The sequence below is a fragment of the Lithobates pipiens genome, unplaced genomic scaffold, assembly GCF_037356315.1.
Source record: "Lithobates pipiens isolate NorthernLeopardFrog02 unplaced genomic scaffold, aLitPip1_a1.2 Scaffold_16, whole genome shotgun sequence".
Taxonomy (NCBI): Eukaryota; Metazoa; Chordata; class Amphibia; order Anura; family Ranidae; genus Lithobates; species Lithobates pipiens.
Genome location: NW_027507748.1, coordinates 386,588,657 through 386,616,230, shown reverse-complemented (window position 1 = coordinate 386,616,230; position 27,574 = coordinate 386,588,657). Strand labels below are relative to the sequence as shown.

The window sequence follows — 27,574 nt, the reverse complement described above, 5'->3', positions numbered from 1 at the left end:
AAACGTGCACTAATGCACTGCAATATACTGTATTAAAAGTGCACCAACACACAGAAATATACTGTCTTAAACGTGCAGTAACGCAATGCAATATACTGCAGTAAACGCAGTAAGCGCAGTGCATTGTGGTCATTTGGTGGGCCGAACAAATGGTTGAATGCCCTGACAATTCAGATGTTCTCTGAATAGGCGGACAGGCCAATGTTTGGCCTGAACTCATGCTCAGGCTGAACCCTTCGTCCAACACTAAATCCAGCCTTATATGGGGTCACCCACATTAGATAATGCACCAGTAGGAGGGGAAAACTCTACCTGTCTACATCACTCCCCCCTTAAAGAGGTCATGCATCGTGCCATGTCCATGTGACACATTGCACATTTCAACACAGAATAATTCATCAAGGAACAAGAAACTAGGTACATGATATTATCACAATCTTTGATCATTTCTATCTGCAAAACACACAGAAAAGTACAAATATATAACAATGGCAATAAGTACCATAGGCAACGCATTACAAAATAAACATAGAAGCGGGGATCCACCATTGCCGCTAGAGCTCCTGTAACAGGGTGTGGGTGTTGGACTGAGAAGTAGGGCATACAAGCACCACCCGGTCCTTAAAAATATGCTGAACAACGTTCAGCTCCTGGTAACACACTTTAAACTTTTGGCAGGCAGGATTCACCTCTATCATGTCCTGGTGATGTGTAGAAAGCCAAATTAACTTGTGATAAATTTCAGACAACTCTTTAACCACTTCCCACACGGCCACTGCATATATACGGCTGGGTGGGAGCTCTGTATTTCTGACTAAACATTCCTCAATGTCCTTCAGGAGTAGCGGGATCGCAGCGGCACGTTCCCACACAGCCACGTGATCTCAATGTGCACGTGTCCCCCGCACACGCTGCATCTCGGCACGGCCGAATTTACCCTCCTGATCCGCATGATGGCTGTCTCATCACAGCCATCACAATGTCAACAAAGGGGGATGGGTGGCAGATGACAGGTGATCGTGCCACCGCGTGCCCACGCAGCGGCACTATCCCAATCTGCTTGTGCCCCCCAGAGACAGGGGGGCTGTATAAGACAGGAGGGCCATGGGGGGGCGTGGCCGGACGTGCAACTGAGCAGACGTGTGGATACAGAGGTCCTCACTACCGTACCCAATCCACAGCCATCCGCAGCCCCAAACTGCTTAATTTAACCACCGCAGGTACCGGGGGATAGATGAGCCGCTGCAGGAGGTGTCCGTGCAGAAATTTTTGGCATTTTGCCGCGATCGCACGGTCCGGACCTACATCGAGGCCTGCCGCCGCCATCTTGCGGCCTACCAGCCGCGGATGCCTCTCCGGGAGTAGCGGCAGAAGTATGGGAGACAGTGTGGAGCTTTGACCAACCCCGTGGGACTTAGGCAGCCACCAGGAGCCTTCGTGCATCCCCGGACGCCGCCAGGATCCCGCCGCATGGGTCACAGAGGACGGCGAACGGCAGCCATTTTGACTAGGCCTAAAGCCCCAACTCCCACGTGAGTGCTGCCCGGGACTGCTGGGTCAATACACACGCTCCCTGGGGGCCCAGTATAAAAGGGACTGCCACGGACTCACTACTACTGCCCCATCTGCCCTGCCTGAGGTAATCCTCACTATCTGAGGCCTGGAGGACCATTAGCAGCAAGAAGCAGACCCTGAGCTTTGTTTGGGCACTCCCTGCTCTCCAGCAGCATCACCCTGAGATCTGCCCCCCTTACTATAGAGCCCGTGTCCACCTGAACGTCTGTTGCTAGTTGGCCATAGACTGCTATCCATAACTGGCCAGACCTCTTTCATAGGGACCACACACAGAGGCTCAGAACTAGGCTTACTACCCCAACAACCAAGGCCTCCCCTGAATCAACAGGCACCCCAGGCTTGTATTATTAAGGCACCTTCTCCACCTCAATGACCCCCAGACTCAAAAGGATATCAATTGCCTTTATGAATCATCCCCGACTATATTGAGGAGAATGCCTCAAACCCTTCAGACAGACCTTCCTCCACCGTAACAGCGGATCCTTTTTCTACTTTTAAAACCACTTTTTTTATTTATTTTTTTTGATGGGGAGCATGCGCGGCGTGGAGCGGAGCAGCCGCACATAAGGAGAGCCCCAGCATTCACGGGGCTTTCAGCCACAATCCCGGGGCTATAAACACCAGATAACGCTTGTTTTTTACACACCCCCGACGATAAGACTTTGTGCATGCCTAATTCACAGAAGGGGAGACGTGGGAGCCACCAGTAGTCCCGTTCTCTATACCCTCTCATATCACAAACTCCAGGAAGTATGGCCAAAAATGGCGCCGGAGGCGGTCTTCCATCATCTGCTACCTTCCCTCATACTACAGAGCCTCTGCAACAGGACTCAACTCCTGCAAACAACAGTGAGTACAATCCACTTTCAAAAGCTGAACTGGATGCTAGCTTAGAGGCGTTATATACTAAACTACATTCCAACTTTCAAGCTGAGATACAAAAATCTACAAACACACTGTCTCAGGAGATAGCAGCCATAGGAACGTGCACAGACCTATTAGAGAACAAACATGATGAGCTTGCAATTGCTTTTAATGATCTCTCACGGGAACATGAAACACTTTCTTCTGCATTTACACAGTTACAAGCGCACGTGGAAGATTTGGACAATCGTAACAGAAGAAACAACCTTAGAATCAGAGGCGCTCCAGAATCGATCACAGATTTGATCGCCTATTCCACTAAACTATTCCAATCTCTACTTCCTGACCAAGACCCTATCTCCTTTAAATGTGACCAAATTCACCGCGCTCTGAGGGCTAAACCTCCTCCTGACAAACCCCCCAGAAACATTGTCTTATGTCTCAAAGACTTTCTTATTAAAGAAGAAATTATGCGGGCAGCACGTGGTATCAGGAACATCACATTGGATGGGGTACAATTGCAACTCTTTCCAGACATCTCCCAAGCAACGCTGAACAGATGCAGAAATATGAAGGAGATTACATCAGCTCTCTTCACAGCAAGAATCAGATATAGATGGGGCTTTCCCTTTAAGCTGATAATCCCTCATAATGGCACCACATATATAGCCACCAACGTTTCAGAAGGAAGAGACATTCTAACTAAACTAGGCCTCCTGGACCCCAGCAACATTCCTCGAACCCCAGTTACACCACGTCCTGCTCCAATCTGGAACACCCCAGCTTCAAGGAGAGACGGTCGCAGAGCGAGACATGAAAGCACACAATGGAACTAGTAGTCTCCCCTCTCTTAAATGAAGATTGACCAAACATATTTCACGGGTATACTATTCTACCTCCAACAAGAGAAATATTCTCCTTTTTTTCTTTTTTGCATTTTCAGACTTCTCTAACTTTAATAATTTTTCCCTTTTTCCCCTCTAACTTTTGTTTTAATTTTTATATATATATATATATATATATATATATATATATATATATATATATATATATATATTTTATTTTTTTTTCTCCCCTGTATATTCAGCCCAACAATACAAAGGTTATTATCCCAGATTTCATAATGTTTAGAGCGGTTTTCAACACTACAGTTAGTAGTTAGAACGGTTTTCACAAAAGTTACTAATTTTTATGTTCTTTTCTACCAAAGCTCTGGTTTACCCAAACTGCCATCTTGTGTCTATTTAGGGGAACTGCAGAGCCTCTGACAGATTTAGTTGATCACATTATGTTTGCTCTTTTTAAATCAACAAAAGAACCTCTCCACTCCCTTTCCCTTATTTAGTTTTATTCAAGCTGTTTTTTGCACTCAAGTTTACTTTCCGCATATATATACATATTCTTTTCTCTTTTTTAATTTCTATTATTCTTCCCTTTTCCCTTTAATTTTTGTTTTCACTTTTTTTCATATATTCTTGTTTTCTCCCCTTACATATGCAGCCCAGCAACACAAAGATTAATATCCCAGATTTTATAAGGATCAAAGTTGTTCTCATTACTACATGTATTAGCTATAACAGATCTCACAAATATCACTCATTCATACATGTTCTTTTTTACCAAAGCCCTGGTTTACCCAATGCTGCCATCTTGTGTTTACTTAGAGGTACTGCATATTCTTTGATAGATTTGGTTGAATACACTGTGTTTGTTCTATTTAAATCAACAAGAATACCTTCCCACTTACCCCCTCTTTCCCCCCCCCCCCCACCTTTTCCCTTATTTAATTTTATTTAAGCTTTTTTGCACTCAGGCTTACTCTTAGCATATATATATATACATATTTTTTTCTCTCTTTTACCTCTTTTTTCTCATTTTTACTATTTACTCTTGTCTCTTACAGGCAGCACAAAATGATATATTACTTTTAACCAATGTGGCTGCTCCGCCCTATACCGTCATGATTTACCCCCACTCAGTTACTATGTTCTCCCTACATATAGGGACTTCTCAATTATTACCCTATTTTAATTCCAAAGTTTATACAATCAGATATATTATACTGTTTTTGGTACTTTTTTGTAATTTTCTTAGGCCGCGTACACACGGGTGGACTGTTCGCCCAACTTTGTCCGCTGAACAGTGTTTCAGCGGACAGTCCGCTCGTGTGTGGGCTTCAGCGGACAGTTTCAGCGGACAGTCTGACGAACAAAGTTTTTCGGAATTTCCGTAAGACAGTCCGCTGAAACTTGGTTTCAGCGGACAGTCCGCTCGTGTGTAGGCTTGTTCGACAAACTAAGTTTCGTGCATGCTCAGAAAGGATTTACACGGCGAAGGTTGCATTGCAGTGTATTGGACGTCGAATTTCTCGTCCTGTCGTACGTGCCGTTCACGTCATCGCGCACGCTTTCAGCGGACTGTTCGTTCATCGTGTGTGGTCAAGTCCGTTCATGCAAATTTTGAGCGGACTGTTTGTTTGGATTGTTTGACGAACAAAGTTGGGCGAACAGTCCGCCCGTGTGTACGCAGCCTTACACTGAGTTTTAGACCGGTTGGTCTAAACAAATTTCTCTGTCGGTTGAGGAACCGTTTTTTTTCTCAACCCATTACAACTTTAACCCATTACAACTTTTTTTTTATTATCATTACTTTCATTGTTATTATGCTGGTTATTATTACATGATCATTTTTGGCAGAACCAAAAATCTACTGAATCATTTCTAATGTTTTCGTATAACTATATATACATCTTTTCTATTAAGCTTAGATATGCATAGTTTAAGAAGAAAAATAATATTGGTTAATTCATCATACACACTAATACACCCAACCACACTTCATCATTTGTGGTATGAGTTCACCGAATACTTTGCATTACCCTTACTTTCAGCTGATTCCAAGACCCATAAAAAATTACAATGACTATCACAATAGTATCACATAACGTTCAGGGCTTCAACTACCCGAACAAAAGGAAAAAAGCCTTCGTACAATATAAAAAACTCAATGCAAAAATAATAATGCTAAAAAAAACTCATTTCATGAAGGACAATCACCCTACCTTTTTCCTTAAAACATTCAATCAATCTTTTTACACAACCTCCTCCTCCAAGACCAAAGGAGTTGCTATTTTTTTACACCATTCCTTTCCACTAGAAGTTCAACAGGTTTACAAGGATCAAGACAGTAGGTTTATAATCATTAAAGGTTCCCTCTCAGGTAGAGACATCACAATTGCTAATATATACGCCCCTAGCGATGCCCAATCCACTTTTTTCTTACAATTTTTTGATACACTTCAACAATTCCACTCACCACATATTATTTTAGGAGGCGACTTTAACTCAGTCCCCCAACCCAATCTCGACCGCAGCAAACAAAACCCTAATTCTAAATCTTTCTCCAAAACAACCACCTCACACATCGATGACTTACAACTGATTGACTCTTGGAGAGCACTGAATATAGGTGCACGAGAGTACACCTTCTACTCTCACCCACATGACTCTTATTCCCGGATTGACCACATATTATGTACCCCAATAATCTTAGCTAATGCAAAAGATGCCACTACCCTGTTCCTGGTCGGGCTCATCATATTGTCACATTTAGTACCCATTTTATTGGCCTAACCTCTACCCCCTACTCATGGAGACTCAACGAATCTCTACTAACAGATCCCACCCACCAACATGAAATTGAAACGGAAATAAAAGAATATTTTTCATTAAACTCAACACCAGATATTTCCCCATCTACACTTTGGATGGCACACAAAGCAGTTCTAAGAGGTCACCTTATCAAACGTGCTGCCCAAAGTAACAGACTGAAATGGGATAAAATCCATGCTATCACTAAAGACCTTAACAAATTATACAAAGTCCATACAAACACTCACGACCCTGATATCTTTAATATGATATCCCAAAAACGTAATGAACTGGATTCCTTATTAACGTTTAAAGCTGAAAAAGCACTTCGATGGTCGAAGGCTAAATTTTTCTTATCTAGCAACAATTACTCCACAATGTTCACACGAAAGCTTAACCAATCCATCAAGCCTACACATGTTTATAGTTATAGCACTCTCCATTTTCAAGAATTTTTACTCAAATTTACTTTCAACCCCATCCTCACCAATCCCCCCCACATCACTCTCTTGGTTGGACAACCTTCCCTTCCCCAAACTTACGCAAACACAATTAGATAATTTAAATGCCCCATGCACAGAAGAGGAACTACTTATAATAATCAGATCCCTCAAAAAAACTCTGCCCCAGGTCCAGATGGATTCTCCTCCTTTTATTACAAACAATTTCACCAAATATTAATACCAAATTAAATAAAACTATATAATAATGTCCTAAAAGGGAACCACTTCCCAGAGGAGATGTTACATGCAAATATGTCACTCATCCCGAAACCAAATAAAGACCATACATTACCACAGAACTACAGACCAATCTCAATAATAAACAATGATCTTAAAATATTCATTCGAATCTTGTCAACTAGATTAGCATCAATAATCCCCTCCTTAATTTCTCCCTATCAATCAGGCTTCATCCCAGGCAGACAAATCACAGACAATATAAGATTAGTTACAAATGTTATACAAGATGGCAATATTAACTCCAAATCAGTTCTCCTACTTAGTTTGGACATTAACAAAGCTTTCGACAGCGTATCATGGAACTTTCTAGATATAATTTTACATAAATATGGCTTTGAAGGGGAATTTACACATGCATTCCATGCACTATACCATAACCCATCTACCAGAATAAGACTACCAGGTTGTAATTCAGATTTTTTCAATGCAGGGAGAGGCACTCGATAAGGCTGCCCCCTTTCCCCATTACATTTCGCTTTAGCGATAGAACCCTTAGCAACAGCTATTCTACTAAACCCTGACATTAAAGGCTATACTACAAACAACAACACATATAAATTAAGTATGTACGCAGACGACATGATCCTCTTCCTTACACAACCAAATATTGCCCTACCGAACCTGTTACAAACACTTAACACCTTTGCGTCTCTATCAGGGCTGACAGTAAACGTTTCCAAGTCTGTAGGTATGGCGATTAATATCCCACCATCTCAATTTGATACCCTACACTGTACATTTGATTTTTGCTGGTCACTAGAATCACTCCCCTATCTGGGCATACCCCTTACCCCCAACATCAATGATTTATATTCCAAAAATGATATACCTTTAATTAATAAAATAAGATCAACCCTCAAAATGTGGAAATCATTTAAAATTTCATTCTTAGGCAGAATCACAGCAGTTAAAATGACCATTCTACCAAAAATTTTATATCTATTTAGAGCACTACCAATCAGACTAAATAAAATAATGATCTCAAGATTCCAGACAATTATTAATAAATATGTATGGCTTGACTCCCTCCCATGCCTACCCAGACTGGTATTATACAAACCACAGAGAAATGGAGGATTAGGCTTCCCGGACTTTTGGTTATACTATCTGTCTGCGAGATGGGCGCAAATGGCCCAATGGCATATTTACAACTCTAAGATACCATGGGTCAGATTTGAACAAGAATCTATCAAACCACTATCTATCTCTGGTATTCTCTGGGGCAACAAAATCCCAATAAACACTATTCATGCTCTCAACCACATAGTCTCACACTCATATCAATTATGGAATTTACACAATAAAAAATTCAATCTTATTTCTAGATCTCCACCCCACGCCTCCTTTGTAGGAGATCCAAGATCCCCACAGAACAACAATGATATGGTTGACTTGTCATGGTGGATCAACCATAATCTGACCTCCCTTACGAATTTTATAGAAAACAACAATTTCTCCTCATTTGCATCTCTTAAATTAAAACATCAGATCCCAAATACAGAATTTTGTGGATATTGACAGATTAGACATTTCTTCAATACATATTTCCAAACAACAAATCCCCCTCCCCCTAATTTTTTGAAAATATCTGTCTTAAAGCACTGAGAAAACCCGGACTCATCTCAGAAATATATCTTAACCTTCTCAATCACACTGAAATAACCAAACTCCCATACATGATCAAATGGGAACAGGAAACAAATCTCTTGCTCTCATCTCACCACTGGGACATTTGTATTAGCAATCTACACAAATGCACGAGATCAATCACAATTAAAGAGACCGCACTAAAATTATTTACCAGATGGTACTATACCCCAGTAAAATTACATTCAATATGCCCCACATCACCTTGTACATGCTTCAGAGGCTGTAATTCCCCAGGCTCATTCTCACACATCTTCTGGGACTGTTCCAAAATCACATATATATGGAAACAGTTAGAGCATTTTGCCTCAGTGATCTCAAATAATAACATAAAACTAAGCTTACAGAATTGTCTCCTACAAGCCCCTATCCCCTCTCTTTCTACCTACAATATAAGATTGATTCATACAATATGCGTCGCAATTCATTGGCTAATTGCTTTCCATTGGAAATCGCATTCTGTCCCCTTGGATCACCTTAAAAACAGAATTAACAACATTAATCTGATGGAAAAGATATTCCATATTACACAGAATACCACACATTTATATAGTAAGAAATGGGATCCCTGGTTTAACCATTCTACCTCCTTTTTTAATACTCCCTGAAATTGGGTCTTCTATACATGACTGTCTACGATTTACTGAACTATTGCGGCTCTAGCCTATCACTATGCCAAATTAAATCACAAACTATTGCAATATATATGCACTGAATTTTGTACACATTTTGTATCTATGGTGATTTTCTATGTTTAACTGGACATTCATTGCATTTATTATGTTATATCTATGCTTACTCTCTGTACTTCCTCTATGTACCAAATAAAAATTGTTTGTAAACAAAAAAAGACAGGAGGGCCATATGATTGGCCCTCCTGATCACATGATGACTGTATCCAATCACAGTCGTCATGTAATGTAACTGCACTCATCTCTTCCTCTCCTCACACAGAGCCTGTCAGTGAGGAGAGGAAGCGAGATCTGTGCTGCAGCTGGGAGATCAGTGGAGTGTATAGCTGTTTGTCCTCTGTTTACCCACTGATCACCCAGCTAGTGTCCCCAAAACAGTGAAAACACCTGTCACAGTGAACATCTGTCCGCCAACAGCAGGCACATCAGCCCGTCAACAGCCGGCACATCAGCCCGTCATCTGACACATCAGCTACCTGCCATCATCAGGCACATCTGCCCGCCACCATCAGGCACATCTGCCCACCACCATCAGGTACATCTGCCCACCATCAGGCACATCTGCCCGCCATCATCAGGCACATCTGCCCGCCATCATCAGGCACATCTGTCTGCCATCATCAGGCTCAGCCGCCTGCCACCATCAGGCACATCTGCCTGCAACCATCAGGCACATCTGTCCGCCATCATAAGGCACATCTGTCCGCCATCATAAGGCACATCTGATGCCTGCCATCTGACACATTTGCTGCCTGCCAACATCAGGCACAGCTTCCCAACATCTGGCACATCTGCTGCCCACCATCAGGCACATCTGACGCCTGTCATCAGGCACATTTGCCGCCCGCCATCTGACAAATCTGATGCCCGCCATCTGACAAATCTGCCATCTGCCGCCCGCCATCTGACATCTGTCATCCGCCATCTGACACATCTGCTGCCAGCCATCTGACACATCTGCCCATCAACATGACTAAAAGATCATACAGCGCAGTGGAGGCTTTCCAGATACTCCAGAGTATGTCGGACAAGAGTTGCGGGGAACTCTCTCCATCAGACTCAGATAGCGACTATGAGCCAGTGGAAAGCAGTGGCTCCGAGATGGAAACCGAGGAAGATAGAATCCTAACAAGGAGAAGCGGGAGAAATGAGCAGGCGCAGACATCCACCAGCAGCGCAGCACTCCAGGATGATATGCAGGCATCCATCGGCAGTGCAGCACTCCAGGATATGCAGGCATCCCCCAGCATTTCTGCAACCTTCCTAGAAGATAGGCCAGATGCTAGCAACGTAGCATCCCATCGAGGCAGTGCCCATACTAGCCTTCCAGATGTTCTACAGTATCCAATATGGCTGCCCGATACATCAGTAGAACCTGTAATTCCCCTTTTTACAGCCCAGCCAGGCGCTCAGATACAGAAGGAAAATGTAACCCCACTTTATTATTTTCACTTATTTTTTACCAATGATCTCCTAACCTACATTGTGGAACAATGTAATTGTCACGGTCTGGAGTCAGGCTCAGAGGCCAGTAGCTATAGCAGCAGAGCAGGTATTCACACAGGTCACCCTGGCTGATGACATGGGTTCACCTGAGGTGCAGGGTCTAAGCACTAACCAGTATTCACCAGAGCTCCTGATAGTGGAGATGGGCTTTGCTGCGTGTTAGTGCCAGGTCACGGTCCTCAGGATAGCCCCACCAGGAGGTGAGCAAGCCGGGGGCTGGTAGCAGATATAGCAGGTAGGGATCAAGCAGAAGCTTAGTTGAGAAACAAGCCAAAAGTCGGTAACAAATAGTTGCAGGTTGGGATTCAGCAGAAGCGTAGTCCAGGAAGTGTTTTCCGGTCCTTAGGGACCTTGCTTTGAGGTGAGAGGCTGGGGGAAATAAGGGGTGCACCCTAAGCATAGAAGTGTGGAGAAACGGAATAGTCTGCACCTTTATCCACTTTGCATGGTCATTATTACCTGTTGGACTGATTGCACACTCTGGATACATCTGAATGGACTGATTTATATGCACTTTGCACTTTGAAGTTTGAGTTTGTTGGGAGCAACACCAGTTTTTTCATAAGTTTTATGTGATTGTGTGTTTTACGAATTGCACTTTTGCACATTTGCATATATTCAATATTCTTTATACACAAATAATTTTTTATGTTTGTGATATTGTATATAATTCATATTGGGAGCAACACTGTTTCTTTGGTGGATTTTATGAATTACACTTTTGCACATTTGCACATAGTGATATATTTATATAATTAATTTTGAATGTTTTTATATTGGTAACATTCCCTTTGCATTTTTATATATTTTTTAAAAATTGATGCACTATTATTATTTATGATAATTTATTTATTTCACTGAGAATTCATATTTATAAGAAACTATATATGATTCCTTTATCTAGGTAGCGCCACATAAACACTTTTTATTTAGATTTTGGAGTGCAGAGAACACTTTTATATGTGAGCAGCTTCCTAAAATTAATATCAGACCCATCTGGCAAAGGTTGTGCGCAACAGTATTTACCAAATTTACGTAGTCCAGGAAAAAGCCAAATGTCTGTAACAAACGGTAGCAAGGATACGGTCAGCAGCAGTAGAGACAGGAGCAAGCTATTGGCTGGTGAAGGCACAATATTCTGGCAACAAAGAAGTGCAGAGACATGGCTTAAACCAGGAAGTTCATGGGAGGAGCAAAGGGTTCAAGGTTCAAGGCAAACAATATTCAAGACAAGATCATTCAAGGAATTGTCCAAGGAGCTGTCTAGCATTCCAGGTGGCTCAGCAAGCAGAGTCACTGCCAGACACCCCAGAGGTCCCAGGTTCAAGCCCAGGTCCTATCAGTAATATATATGCCAGCGAATATAGAGCCAACAATCCATGTTCTTCATATGCCTGTCCTTTTGTTTGGAAACCCTTCACTGTGGAAGAAATTAAAATTTTCCTTGGCCTAACCCTCAACACAGGGCTGACAAAAAAAAATGAAGTCCATTCCTACTGGTCTACCCAACCTATCCACCACATGCCGGTCTATTCGTCAATGATGCCCATAACCCGTTATGAGATGATCATGAGATTTATACATTTCAATAACAATGCCCAATGCCTCCCTGGAAATCATCACAGTTATAAATTATTCAAAATTCGGCCCCCTAATCAATTTTTTTTGCGCCAGCTTCAAGCTGACGTTTACCCCTGACAGAAATATTTGTGTAGCTGAATCCCTATTACACATCACTGGAAGACTTGGAATACAGCAATACATTCCCAGTAAAAGAGCCAGACGTGGGGTAAAATTTTATAAGGTGTGTGACAGGGCCATGGGTTATACATATGACTTTATAATTTATGAGGCAAAATACAGACAGCTAAACCCCCCCGGATGCCCTATCTACATGGGAACAAGCGGCAAAATTGTCGGGCAGCTGATCCAACCATTGCTTGGGAAAGGTTATCACCTATATGTACACAATTTCTACACAAGTCTCCCACTTTTCCACCATCTGTACCTAAAGCAGCCTGTGGCCTGTGCAACACAGCACGGACCAACCGCAAAGGCTTCCCACAGACATTGGTTGCCAAGAAATTGAAGCAGGGTGAAATGGCCAGTATGTGGACTGAAGAAGTACTAGCACTAAAGTGGAGAGATAAAAAAAGAGATGTCTACATCCTTTCCAGGCCAGTGAAGATGATTTTTTTCCAGTTTCCACTTTCTGCCATTTCTGTGTATGACCCGGACTGTTAACGACTATGCCTCTGCCAAACATGTTTCTGCCTTCAACGTGAATTGACCTCGGCCTGGTAAATGACCATGCTTTTTGCCTGCCTCCTGAACTGATCATTTGCCCTGCCACTGTACAGCACAGGGGTGTCACATGTGAGGGGCTCCAGAAAAGGTTTTCCGAGTGGAGAAAACATTTTTCCCCTGGGTTTTTTGTTTTCTTGGATTAGGGTCTGGAGACTCGGAGGCTTCGTAGAGATTTGGGTGGGAAGAAGCCTCTACTCCTGTCCTCAGGTGTTACCTTACCAAGGCCCAATGTACAAAGTGCCACCTGCTGCCATCTGAACTGGTCATGCCTCTGCCTGACACCTGAACTGGCCATGCCTATGCCTGTTACCTGAACTGGCCATGCCTATGTCTGTTACCTGAACTGCCTGCTAAACCTTGGACTGTACTGAACCATGTTCATACTTTTCCATATCTGTCTGCAGCCTGGACAATTCCTGGATATTTTCTTTGGCTGTCTAGACAAATGCTTTGACTGCTCTGTAACGGTATTCCTGCCTGCTAAAACCACAGGTGAGCCTTTTTTTTTACCCTTTGCTCAGCAGAATGAATTTTGGGGTGTAATTCTTGGTGTGTACATGCTATGTGTTAGAAGCCTGAAGGTGCTAATTGCATGTTTGGCCTCTGTATGTGGCCAGGTAGTGGAAAAGTCTCACACATGGGGTATCGCCATACTCAGGACGAGTAGCAGAATGTATTTTGGGGTGTAATTTTGGCTATGTACATGCTATGTGTTAGAACGATCTTCTAAATTGACAACTTTGTGAGAAAGAAATAGGTTTTCATTTTCTTTCCACATTTTCCAAACCCTTGTGGAAAGAAATTACATGTTCAAAAGACTCATTATGCCTCATAGAATATACATTGGGTTGTTTTCTTTCCAAAACTTTCCATTTTATGGGTAATTCCATTGTCCTGGTACACCAGGGCCTTCAAAAATGTGATAGGTACTCAGGAAATGAAATGTGTAATTTATGCCTTTAGAACACCTGATGGTGCTACATGGATGTTGGGCCTCTGTATGCGGCCAGGCTGTGGAAAAGTCTCACACATGGGGTATCTCCAAAAATCGATTTTTTATTTTGGTTTATTTTAAAAGAGAAAGTAGAAAACATTTTTTCAAAATATTCGCTCTTTTTCCGCTTATATCACAAAAAATAATACATGAAGTGGTGAATAAATACCACCAAAAGAAAGCTCTATTTGTGTGAACAAAATGCTAAAAATTTCATTTGGGTACAGTTATGTGCATTCATTTTCGTCCGAATGCATTTTTGTCCGAATTTCAGCTATTTTCATTTTCGTTTTGACAAACGATAACGAAGGCACAGAATCCGAAAAATGAAAGATCCGACATAAATAAATGCTTTATTTTCGTTTTTGTTGTTACAATGGTTCGATATAGAATAGGAGATTCGACGTGACTCTGACAATAACAATCTGTGTCTATAGAACCTGTGGTCGAATGTGCCTAACCTTAAATCTATTAGTCCAAGATTATATAGAGAAAATATTCGACAGAAAAAAAAGATTTGACAGAGAGAAAAGATTCTGCAAGTTACTGTCCTAAAAAGTGTTTGGGGACCCGGGTTCTGCCCCAGGGGATATGGATCAATGCAAAAAAAGTTTTAAAAACAGCTGTTTTTTCAGGAGCAGTGATTTTAATAATGATTAAAGTGAAACAATAAAAGTGTAATATTCCTTTAAATTTCGTGGGGGGGGGGGGGTCTATAGTATGCCTGTGAAGGGACGCATGTTTCTGGTGCTTAGAACTGTCCCTGCACAAAGTGTCATTTATGCAGGAAAAAAAGTCCTTTAAAATCACTCGCAGCTATTATGAATTGTCGGCTCCGTAATACAGAGAACACTCATTGAAAGTCATTGATAAAATAAATAAATAAAAAAGCATGGGGGTCCCCCAAATTCAATTACCAGGCCCTTCAGGTCTGGTATGGATATTAAGGGGAACCCTGCGTCAAAAAAAAAAAAAATTGATGTGGGGTTCCCCCTAAATATCCATACCAGACCCTTCAGGTCTGGTATGGATATTAAGGGGAACCCCGCGTCAAATTTTAAAAAAAATTGACGTGGGGGTCCCCCTAAAAATCCATACCAGACCCTTTATCCGAGCATGCAACCTGGCAGGCCGCAGGAAAAGAGGGGGGACGAGAGAGCGGCCCCCCTCCCTCCTGAACCATACCAGGCCACATGCCCTCAACATTGGAAGGATGCTTTGGGGGTATGTGACCCCCTCAAAGCACCTTGTCCCCATGTTGATGTGGAGAAGGGCCTCATCCTCACAACCCTGGCCGGTTGTTGTGGGGGTCTGCTGGCGGGGGGCTTATCAGAATCTGGAAGCCCCCTTTAACAAAGGGACCTCCAGATCCCGCCCCCCGTTTGAAATGGTAAGGGGGGTACAAAAGTACCCCTACCATTAAAATTAGCACTTTAGATTTTGAACGTTGGAGTCCAATAGACTTTAATAGGGTTCTAAAGTTCACACGAAGTATGCTATATACTAGCTCTGTCGAATCTTCTTTATACATTCGACAGACACCATAAGCCTTCAAAGACAGATTCGACCGTAATTCATGTGGATTTTCGGACGAATGCAATTTTTGAACGAAAAACTAAATAAATAAAAACGAATTTCGGGAGTAACTAAATAAATAAATTTTTCGGACGAAAACTAAATTCCGAAACAAAATATTTTACTCTGCACATGTCTAGTACAGTGTAGCATGACTGAGTAATTGTGAGAGAGCACAGAAGGCTGAAAATTGGTCTGGGAAGGAAGGGGGTTTAAGTGCCCTGTATTGAGGTGGTTAATTACATTGTCATACATTTCCTTAGACAGGTACGGGAATTCCATGCCATACCCCATGCAGATATGAGTGACCAGGTATTTTTGGAGCTGGGCCATATGGGTCAATTTAAAATTACCAGCTTCACTGGAAGGTAAGAAAGAACACAGCGCCTGCACTAGGGAAAGGGGAACTGGAATATAATTATCCATTCAGTAGATATTATCTGGATATCTTACAACTGGTATCAAATGAACAATACCAGAAGTATTTGTACTTCATACAGAATGAGAAGTGTCAGACCTCCCCAATGTACTGATCTCCAGACAGTCCTTGATCCGTACAACAGGGGATACACCTATAAACTCTGCAGTAGCACCACCCAACACTCGGCTCACCTCTCCAGTGGCTACATGACTTGACTCCACTGGGTCCTATCCCTCCGAAAACACCTCCAGATACTGGTGACAGAAGTTCCCAAATCATGGTTCTCTTAGGATTCTTTACACCAACATCTGCTATTTTTAATTAGCACGCAGGTGGATTGTGGGACTTGGCTTGAAGATATTTTTCCTTTCTTGTTCAATAATATCTCCTGAAGACATCATATCCATATGTTTTGCATTCTGTTAGGTCACTTTACATTAAAGCAAAGAAGCATAAACTTGTATTAATGTGCTTTACTAAATAATAGTGCTGTATAATGCATCAATAATGCACATAAACAACTTACAACTGTAGAAAAACAATACAGTATGTACACAGTTTTGACTGTGTTTTTCTGTCCCATCTCCTCCATCTCATGTTCTCCTCCTCCTTTAGTCCCATCTCCTTCATCCCATGTCCTCCTTTTCCTTCAGGTCCATCTTCTCCATCCCATGTCCTCCTCCAGTCCAATCCCCTCCATAGCCTCCATGTCCTTCTCCTTCCTCCTCAGTCATGCCATGTTTTCCTACATTCCATGTCCTCCTCCTCCAGTCCCATCTCCTCTATAGCATGTCTTCCTCTTCCTCCATTCCATGTTCTCCATTCCATGTCTTCCACCTCCTCCAACCCATGTCCTCCTCCTTCTCCAGTCCCATCCTCCCATCCCATGTCTTCCTCCTCCAGTCCCATCTCCGCCATAGCATGTCCTCCTCCTCCATTCCATGTCATTCCATACCATTCCATATCATGTGCTCCTCATCCTCCAGTCCCATCCCCCCTTCCCATGTCCTCCTCCTCTTCTAGTCCCACCTCCTCCATCCCATGTCCTCGTCCTCCGATAGTCACATTACTCATCCCATGTCCTCCCCTTCCCGTTTCATCTCCCCCATCTCATGTCCTCCTCTTCTAGTCTCATCTTCCTCATCCCACATCTTCCTCTTTTAGTTTCATCTCCCCCATTACATGTCCTCCTCTGTTCCATGTCCTCCTCCTCCATCCCATGTTGTCCTCCTCCAGTCTCATCTCTCCTCTATGTCGGTCCTCTCCCACAGTATCCTCTCTCTGTAGTCCTTCTATTCCTCATGTGCCCTTAGTACAGCCCTGATACAAGTAACATACCTCAGTGTACAGTACCTCCTTGGTCCTGGGGCTCACCTTGCTCTCTCCGAAAACACACAGCTCTGAGATGGAGGAAGAGAAAGACATGGTATGGAGATTGGACTGGAGGAGGACATGGGATGGAGGAGATGGACCTTAAGGAGAAGGAGGACATGGGATGGAGGAGATGCGACTGAAGGAGGAAGAGGAGGACATGGGATGGAGGAGATGGGACTGCAGGAGCAGGAGGAGGTGGGATGGAGGAAATGGGGCTGAAGGAGGACATGTGATGGAGGAGCAGGACTTGGGATGGAGGAGATGAGACTGGAAGAGGAGGTCATGGGATTGAGGAGATGGGACTGGAGGAGGAGGAGGTTGGGGCTCCTGTACTCTGCAGCACTTACTACTGACCTCCACATCGCCTATTACTGACCTCTAAAAATCTTCAATGCTACTAATCTCTGAACTCTACATCACTTTCTACTGACTCCTGAACTCTGTGTCACGCGTGACCTCTGACCACTGAGTTATTTACTACTGACCCCTGAACTCTGTCTGTGCCACTTACTACTGACCTCACTTACTACAGAGTTCAGGAGTCAGGAGTAAATGATGCAGAGTTCAGAGGTCAGTAGAGATACAGAGGTCAGTAGTAGGTACTGCAGCTCTGGGTCATCTCCTACTTATCCCTCTGGTTCACCACCTCACCATTGTTGAATGTGTGGGGTACAGTGGGCTTCACCCCCTCTTGGGGCCTGTGCACCCATGGAGTATACACCACTGATTCCTGTACTATATTTGGGAGATTGAGGGTGCATTCACATTACATAGTTGTGAAGCACTATCCCGGCAGGGGCTGCTGGTAACTGGCTCATTTTTTCCTGCAACAGCCAGGCAACATGCATTTCCAACTTGCATCTAGACATAAAAAATCAGCCCATGGGCTTGTTTTTGTTGTTTTATTGGGGACAACAACTTGGATAGTATATAAGGATTAGGGGATGCTCAACTTGACTTAAAGAATAACAGATGAGGACAATGTCTTTCCTATGTACAGAGAAAAGATCTGTATAGAGAAAAGATCTCTCCTTTCTAGAAACACCCAGTCTCTTGGATCAGTGGCAAAGTCCCTTATGGAGTAGAAGCTCTCAGGCCCTTAGGAAGTGCACAAAATATTGAAAATCTGCATGCAGGAGTATCTCCGCTCCTCTTGTAGAACTTCTCCCAGCTCCACCAAACCAGAAATGACTTGCCCTCTGGGCTGCTTGTCTGCCAGCCCACCCGGCAGCTCTGAATATCTCCCAGGACAAGGGATAAAGAGTTAAGCAGGGCGCTGTCCTTTTAAAGCTTGCTTGGCAGCCTCTACCCTTGTGAATTCCTGGGTGTGCTGATATACTCACTCTGTCCTCCTTGCTCCCGCTGCTCTCAGGCAAGAACCCTGTTCAAACCGTACTGCTAAATAGATCTTACTAAGCCAGCCTGAGCCCAACTCCATTAAGTCTATCTTGGTTTAGGAGATTGTGGAACCTTTGTATAGAGGATCGAGGTATATATGGCTGCTTTGCAGCAAGACATCTGATGGTCTCCTTGTGGGACCAGAGCAGCTGGTAAGGAGGAGCTAATTTATTCACTTGTGTTGATTCTTTTTGGGAGCACTCTTTCTTTGGTGGTGCATGTTTTCATCATTCCTTCGTGGCAAAGAAAGAGGGATTATTGAAATATAGAAAATCTGAGCACATTTTTGTGCCTTATATACAGAAAGGCCAGTTTGGTGGCCTGAAATTATGGGAGAAACCCAAGGAGTATTTAAGCAGACCACCCACACTGGTCTTTGTCAGTTCCAGTGTGCGGTATTACACGTCACTAGGCTGACTCTCCCAGCTCACTGCATGGTCATGAGTCTGTGTATTTGATCGCAAGTGAGTCATGGCTTCTACATTTGTGGTCTTTGTCAGCGGTTCCCTCTCACTGTTGCAGGTAGGATTTGAACCTTTTGGTTACACGTGCAATCTTGCGATTTGTTATACTTCCTATCCCGCATCCCTTTTGTTAAAAAGACCTACCGCTGAGTTGTTTTCGCTTATTTCCCGACATTATTTGGCACAGTCGTAGTATGTTCATAGGTTCTTCTGCCTTGTTTGTCATCCCATCTGCAAATCATATGATTCATTGGTAGATCCAAGCCTGCAAGCTGCTGTTGGCCATTGTCGGATATCACTTGATATATGCTTCACTGGTTATAGAATTCATTGTCCATGGGGTTTCCGTCTCATCCATTTGAAGATGAGCATGTATTGCATGTATGGGTTCTGTGGCTGATTGAGGTGGTAATTAGACCCACCTGGTGCCTTGCCTGCACCTTAATTAGCCTGGGGGGTTGGGTGGTTGGTTGTGTTCAGTTTCAGAGCTAAGGGTGGCATACACTCTACAACCAATTTGCATCAGATCCATTTAATACTACTTACTACCGATTTGTATCGGATTTGTTTCATACATTTATAACCAATTCATATCGGAGTCATCTCTCTTTACAAACCGATTTGTAACAGACATCATTTCATACGTTCAAAATAAATGTATAAATGTATGAAACCATTGTGTATCATGTTCCCCATTCGTAAAACTTTCATCACCTCATGCCTTAAGTCCCTTGCCTCATTCTCACTGCTTCGTAGTAATTGGACCATATCATTCATATGTATTTGTACTCGTTCGTTGGGATTTGTACCTCATTCAAGCCCAGTCGTGACTTGTGGCAGCCCTCTAGGGACCATTCGTATCAACTGCCTACGCGGCACAAACGTTATGAATACACGTAACTCACTCACACTACAAGCCACTTCTGAATCAAGTTGCATCAGTGGTGTATGTCCCAAATCCTTTGCTCTATATACCACACCTCCTACGAAACCTCCTACAAAAACTCACACCTACAGCCGATCCGAGCCTAGCTGCATCATCGGCACAAACGATTTGGATCCTCGACACTACAAACCCCCCTTCCACACCTCCTACTAACACCATCGTTACTCTCACCAATAGCCGGATCCTAGTATAGTCACACCAGTGGCGCAACGATTCAGATCCACTGCACCACAAACCTCACCATTAATCACACTTGCAGCCAGTCGTATCTATTCATCGGCACAATGATTCGGATCCTCAGCACTGCAAAACACCGACAACCCAATCCGAGTGTAGTCGCATCATCAGTGCAACGATTCGGATCCTCTGCACTACAAACCCCACCGTTACTCACACCCCAGCCTGGTCCGAATCCAGTTGCATCAACAGTACAAACGTTACTCTTATCAAGCATCAACATGCGTATCTCACTCCATCTATTTGTACGTGTTGCGGTCGGTTATTCCTACATACTCAGATTCCACTATCTTTTGTTTTCACCTTCCTGATAAGGCTGCTTATTTGCAATCATTGCAAACATCTCTGAAAGTGGCTCAAATCGGCCACTCTCCATCTTCAGTAGTAAATCGACTGCTTACCTATTCTGTCACTTCGCCCTTTGGGTCAGTAGAGTTTCAGTTGGTCCATCTTGCACCAGGTTTGGACAGTAGCCCCTCATGTAAAAAAACAAAACATAAAAAAAACTATGTTCATTCACACACTGACGACAGGGCTCGCACCTTCACCGGTGGAGGGGGGGGGGGGGGGTCAGCCATGCCCCAAACAGCTCTTTACAATCCTCCTTGCTAAAACAATTTCCTATGTTCCCAGTCAACCCACTTCGCAACCCCCAACAAGGACTTCACAAGCTAGGGCGTCGAGTTAGGTGCAAAGTAGAAGGTATCTCACACCTACAGCCTATCAGAGTCTTGTTGCATCCTTAGCGCAACGATTCAGAACCTTGGCACTACAAACACTGATAGCCCGATCCAAGTCTAGTCCCATCACCGGCACTACAAACCCCCCCATCCACACCCCCTACAAACACCACACCTCCTACTAACACCACTGTTACTCTCACCAACAGCCCGATCCAAGTCTAGTCGCGTCATCGGCGCAACAATTCATATCCACGGTACTACAAACCTCACCGTTACTCACACCTACAGCCGATCTGAGACCTGTAGCATCATCAGCACAACGATCCAGATCCTCGGCACTACAAAACACAGACAGCCTGAACTGAGTCTAGTCGCATCATTGGCGCAACAATTCAGATCCTTGGCACTACAAGCCCCACTGTTACTCACTCCAACAGCCCGATCCGAGTCTAATCGCATCATTGGCACTATGATTAAAATTCTTAGTGCTACAGACCTCACTATTACTTGCGGGCATCATTAAGCAGCTAAATACATCAAGACTAGGCCGCATGCATGTTGGGTTGGTCGGGTTCTGCCAATCCTCACACCCATCTCCCTCCCTGGTGGCCTTCCTCGTGCAGGGATGCACCTCAGGATTTCACACTGGCCTCATCACAATGCCCCACACGACCACAAGAACCTACTCTCAGCTGCCACTGACGAGTCAGCCATCGGCATCATGTTACAAACCAAACTATACTGGGGGTACATGATCGCCCCTTTTCCAAGTCACCTTGCACAGCCCTATTGGACTTGCCGAGGGCATGTATACTAATAAACGTTGTTAGTGTATGATTTGTCCATGCCTCATTGTTCTCACATCCCAAGTTTGAACTCCCTAATACCCCCAGAAGAATTTTCCCTTAAGCATTAATCAGTCAACCTAGCCATTCAAGCCATTGTTGGTATAGGAGTAAGCACTTGGCGGTCCAAAGCAGGCATCTCAGATGCTTTCAAATTATTGCCCATCAAGACATCCCTCTAGCGATGGCATAGGGATCAAGTGGAAAGGCTTATGTTATTTTGCCACCAAATTGTCATTTGGTACTAGGAGAAAAAAACACAGCCTGTGTCTGTTCGATACTTTTGCCCAGTCCCTTTCCTGGACCCTGTCGCATCAGGCACATTGCCAGAAAGTCCTCCACTATCTCGATGACTTCCTGCACATCTAAATACCTGGTGAGACACCAGTAGACATTGACAGCTTAAGAGGGGTATTTGGTAATTTAACGTGCCCATAGCAGAGAATGAAGTGGAATGCCCTGCACAGTCCATCACCTTCTTGGGTGTCACACTCAATGCACAGTCCATGCAGGCCAGCCTGCCTCCCAACAAGTTGACCCGTATCCAGTCGGTCATTCACACCTTCACCCTTACTCAAGGGTGTACCAAGAGACAGCTACAATCGCCATGAGGATGATCCCTCAAGGGTGGTCCTTCATCTCACGCCTCTTAGTTTCCTCTCGCAGGCACAAGATCCCAACCAAATTCCTAAGCTAGACACAGCAGCAATAGTGAATTTGTCAATATGGGATGAATTTCTCACAAACTGGAATGACATATCAATGTTCATTCTGTCAGCATCCTCTTCGTCACCTCGGGTAGCCACGAACGCCGCAACCTCTACAGGCTTCTGTGCAATTTTTGGCCATCAATGCTTGCAGAGCCATGGCAACCAGAAATCCTCCTGATCCTCGGGTTCAGTCAGTCCATCTCACTATTATAACTCTACCCCTTTGTGGCTACAGCTCAAGTCTGGGGCAACACCTGGGCAGGGCGAACAGTGACGTATGCGGGTGCGACTTCTGTAGGCGATGTCTTTGCTGCGCGAGCTCGCGGGGACGGGGGTGCTTTTAAATTATTTTATTTATTTATTTTATATTAATAAATTGTGTTTAAAAAAAATTGTGTTGTGTTTAAAAAAAGTATCACTTTTATTGTTGTCACAAGGAATGTAAACATCCCTTGTGACAGTAATAGGTGGTGACAGGTACTCTTTATGGAGGGATCTGGGGTCTAAAAGACCTCCAATCCCTCCTTTGCACTTCAAAGCATTCCAAAAATGGCAATTCTGAATACTGTATATTTTTTTTAATCTGGCACCATGGCAGCCGGAAGTGACATTGTGACGTTGCTTCTGTGTTTGCATTCAGGAGACTGGAACAGTCGTTTACGGCTTTGTTCCAGTCTGTGGCTAGACCCTGGAAGTGCCAGATCGCAGATCGAGTCTCTTGATGGGACGGGAGGCCCGGTCAGAGGGGCGGGAGGCGACGGGAGGGGGGAATTATTTTAGCCGCATCGGTTGTTATCCCTGGAAAGTCAATCGCCTACTCTAAAAAATGTACCGACATGATGCCTGCAGCGGCGGGCATCATCCCAGCATAACCCCCGAAAACCGAGGCCGCATATATGCGTACGCTCAGCATGAAGGGGTTAAAGAGAGTGAGAGCGATAACACCAAATTTAACATACCTGCTCCCTATTCACGCCTGAGACCTTGTAACACTAATGAGTCAAATGACCCACAGGAAGGGAAAATGTTTAATTGAGCCCAATTTAGACATTTTCACTTAGGTATGTACTTACTTTTGTTGTCAGCGGTGTAGACATTAATGGCTGTGAGCTATTTTGAGGGGACAGCAAATTTACACTGTTATACAAGCTGTACACTCGCTACTTTACATTGTAGCAAAGTATCGTTTATTCAGTGTTCTCACATGAAAAGATATAATAAAATATTTATAAAAAATGTGAGGGATGTACTAACTTTTGTGAGATACTGTATATGGGAGATTGGGTGTCCAACTAATGAAACACTGACGCTTACTTAATCCAATGCACAACAAATTTAATTGTCCACCATTGTCTCACAATTTGTTAGTCAAAGACGTGTAGCACAGTCTCTTTTCTACAGAGGGATAACCTTGGGACCTATTTATTAGAGGTCAAAACTGATATCTCTACATTTTCATGAGAAATATTTATTTTGACAGTTTATCTTATTCAGGCAGTTTTACAACTCAATTTTGACTAAAGTGAAAGCAAAGATTTAAGTTGAATCTAACTTATGCAGATATGATTTTAGCAAAGTAAGTTCTGATTGGTTAGGATGGATTCTACACATAAAAAGACAAACTCTAGAAGAGGCAGACTCATCTCTACAACAGGCTATACCAAGTCATAAAGGCCATCTCATGAGCCTTGGGTTACAGTTGTCAAAATCTGGCTTACTCAGGTCACTTCTGACAATTGTATACATTCTGGAGTTTGAAAGGATGGAATGGATGGATGTTATCTCTGTGTATCACCCGAGGTTAGTCACTTCATTGGGTATATATGAGGGTTTACCATTGGGTATATATGAGGGTTTACCACTTTAATGTCAATTTTTGTTTTCTTTCAGTTCTTATCTCAATTGATGGTATATCTTATATTGGTGGTGAGTTCCATGTTCTGTGGCCATTTAGGAAAACTTGAATTGGATTCCATTACACTTGCTACAGCTGTAAGTATTCACTTCTTCATCCATTCATCTTCTTTATTAAAGAAGGTCTTTAAGTCAAAACATTACAAGCAACTTCATAGTCTAAGTCCTAGTTTGTATAGTGGTATAAGGCAAATCATATTTGTGTATATGTAATATTACAGGTATATCAGTAAAGATCCTAGATAGTTTGTCTTCTCTTCATGTTTATCATGGCAGCATATCTGTCTGTATCTGTAGTAACACATCAGGAAAAGGAGACATGACTTTTTAGCTTTTCAGAAAACACGGTAATGCTCTAATTGCAGCCCAGGCGATCTTTCTTATGTAACTATTGGATTTTAGCGACATCACATGCCCATGGCAGAGAACTCCTGGAGCACTGTCAGCACAGAGGAGACAAGACATTACCTCATATTTCTTGAGGTCTCCAGCCATCCCGATCGCTACTCAGGGATCCAATATGGTGCCCCCTCGGCCATCAGCAGTGGGACCCTCCAGAGATCCTGGCCTGCCTTGTCTCTCCTATTGTGTCTCCTGAACTACCAAGGGCTGCTGGCTCCCCTGCCTCTTCTGCACAAGAACAACTTGTGGGGGAGGCTGGAGGGACATGTTGGCTCTCCCCCCCAACCAAGCAGGATATCTCAGAGATGGCTGCTTCAATTGTGAGTACACTCCCCTAAGAGAGACATGAATTAAGAGATCAGACTCTGTTGACAACTGGGTTACGGTGGTAGAAACAGGGCTTTTTTTCAGGGGGAACTTGGTGGAACTCAGTTCCACCACCTCTGGCTCAGACCCTTGGGGGGGGGGGGGGGGGGGGCGCTGCTCACCACAATCACTTGTAAACACAGAAGTCCAGTTTCTGTTTTTTCAAGTGATAGCTCTGCACTCTGTGTGTAACCCCCCTGAACTCTGCATGTAATGCAATCCTGGTATTTAATGCCCCTTTAAGACCCTCCTACTGTTCATGAAATTTGACTGACCACACCAACTGTTTGATGTGATTAGGAGGGTGTGTGTGAGTGGAGGGGCCTTGGGGGGTCATGGTTGAGTTCCAGCACCTATTGTTTGAGAAAAAAAAGCCCTGGGTAGAAACAACCACAGCCACATCTCAGGGCCGCATGGCTGCACTAGAGGAGGCTCCGGAGACGCAACACCACAGACTTACCATGATGCACCTGCTCATTGGTGATGGGGAGAACTGTAGTCACAGAAACAATACCAGGCTGTGGGGTATTCCAGAGGCTACTTTAGGTGGAGACTTTGAAGGGACAGAGATGTGAATGCTAAGGTGTTAGCTACGGCGCTCTCCTGTAACAGCCAATACAATGCATATAACATGTAAAATACCAGTGCTAGAATAAACAACTTTCTTAAAGTGCTAGTGCTACCTAAACTGCTGTATAATTATTGCTGTGCAAATTACAGGTAGTAAATAAAAACAGAAAAAATGTTGAAAAAAATACTGAAAAATACTAGCTAAATATTGAAGAAATGTATGCTCTGTGTTTCACAGCTGTGTGCAATCAAAAGCGCTTACATGCTTTTGGTGCAAAAAATGTGCTTGTAAAACTTATATATAATCATCATGCAATAAAGTCCATTGAAGAACCATTCAAAAAAACAAATAAAGTCCAAGAAAAAATAACTTCAAAAAATTCCACAGTAATTCAATCAAAGTGACTTGTGCTCAGTGCCTGATGTATCCTGAATTGCAACCGGTGCGTTTTCCGTGCATAGCACAAATTGCCGCACTCACCAGCTCCCCTGCCCCTGCAGGGGTTAACTCGACTCCACAGTGTGAGCCCCTGTGTCGCTGTATAGAGCTGGTCCGGTTAGCATTCAGTTATTCCTCATTTCCTCGTGTTAAATAAAGAATAAAACATCCATAGTGTAATACTGTTTAAGACTATAATCTTTATTGTAATGCAAAAGTGGCTACTCACATAAAGCGGAGGTAAAAACGCCTTTAAAATATGCCTTTAAAATATATAACCACCGCCGCCTTGTGAGAGAGAGTGTGTACACGTTAGGCCACGCCCTACGCGTTTTGTCATTGGACGTCATCTGGAGCGGCCATCTTGGTGCACCTCTCTCTTAATATAGGGTGTAATGCTTATACTGCGCATGCGCGAGCACATGGACGCCATTTTTTTAACTGGAATAGGATATCAGATGAACGTACTTGGTGTTGCGGCATGTAAGCACGTAAAGCATTACATCCAACCCCTAGCTCTGCTCTGACACTATTAAAAAAGTGGCTCATGATGCATTATACTATGTTACATCGTATCTCTTATGTGTTAATCCCCTTAAAGATCTTACGTAGAGGACCAGCATAATATAATGACAATTATAATAGAAAAGGTAAAAAAAAAAAATTGGAAATAAAAAATGAAATATATATGTATGCCCTGCTGAGGACCAAAACATCAAAAGCTGCCCCCAGCTTAATTGTTATAGCTATGGAATTGGGAGGAAGAAAATAAAAAAAATATATAAAAGAAACAAATATAGGAATATGAACATATGAGAGAGAAAATTCAATATTTTAATTTACATTTTTTTCTTCTAGAGAGGGTAATGTTGAGTTGATTTTATTCCATGGGCTGGACAGGAAGCCATCTAATTAGTATAATTTCTACAGACACCTTTTAAAAGGTCAGACAGTGCGGATATGAATGTACGGCATTCAACCTATTTGAATGCATTACATTCGATCCAATCCATCAATTATGCTCCCGGGCTATATGTAACGTGTTGAAAATAAACCTTTAGGTTGGAATGTATGAAAGTGATTGGGTATTTTAACTGAAATAAAATCCACCTATGTTTAAATGATAAACATTTTTTTTGGTTTAAGGAATTCTAAAAGAATTTTTTCAATAGGAGAAAAAAAGGAGGGAATAAGGAGAGTAAACTGCTTAGTAGTTGGTTAGAAAGCAGTTTAAGTCTAAGTTTATGTTTCC

The 27,574-nt window shown here is 43.1% G+C and overlaps 1 protein-coding gene across 1 annotated transcript in view; it reads left to right on the top strand.

The window, feature by feature from the left end:
* The window catches only part of LOC143983035 (multidrug and toxin extrusion protein 2-like), a 289,578-nt gene that overhangs the window by 13,011 nt on the left and 248,993 nt on the right, over nucleotides 1-27,574 (top strand). Inside the window, exon 2 of the mRNA XM_077482262.1 lies at nucleotides 24,522-24,623. Coding sequence (XP_077338388.1) covers nucleotides 24,522-24,623 — 102 coding nt within the window. The remainder of the gene's footprint in view (nucleotides 1-24,521; nucleotides 24,624-27,574) is intronic.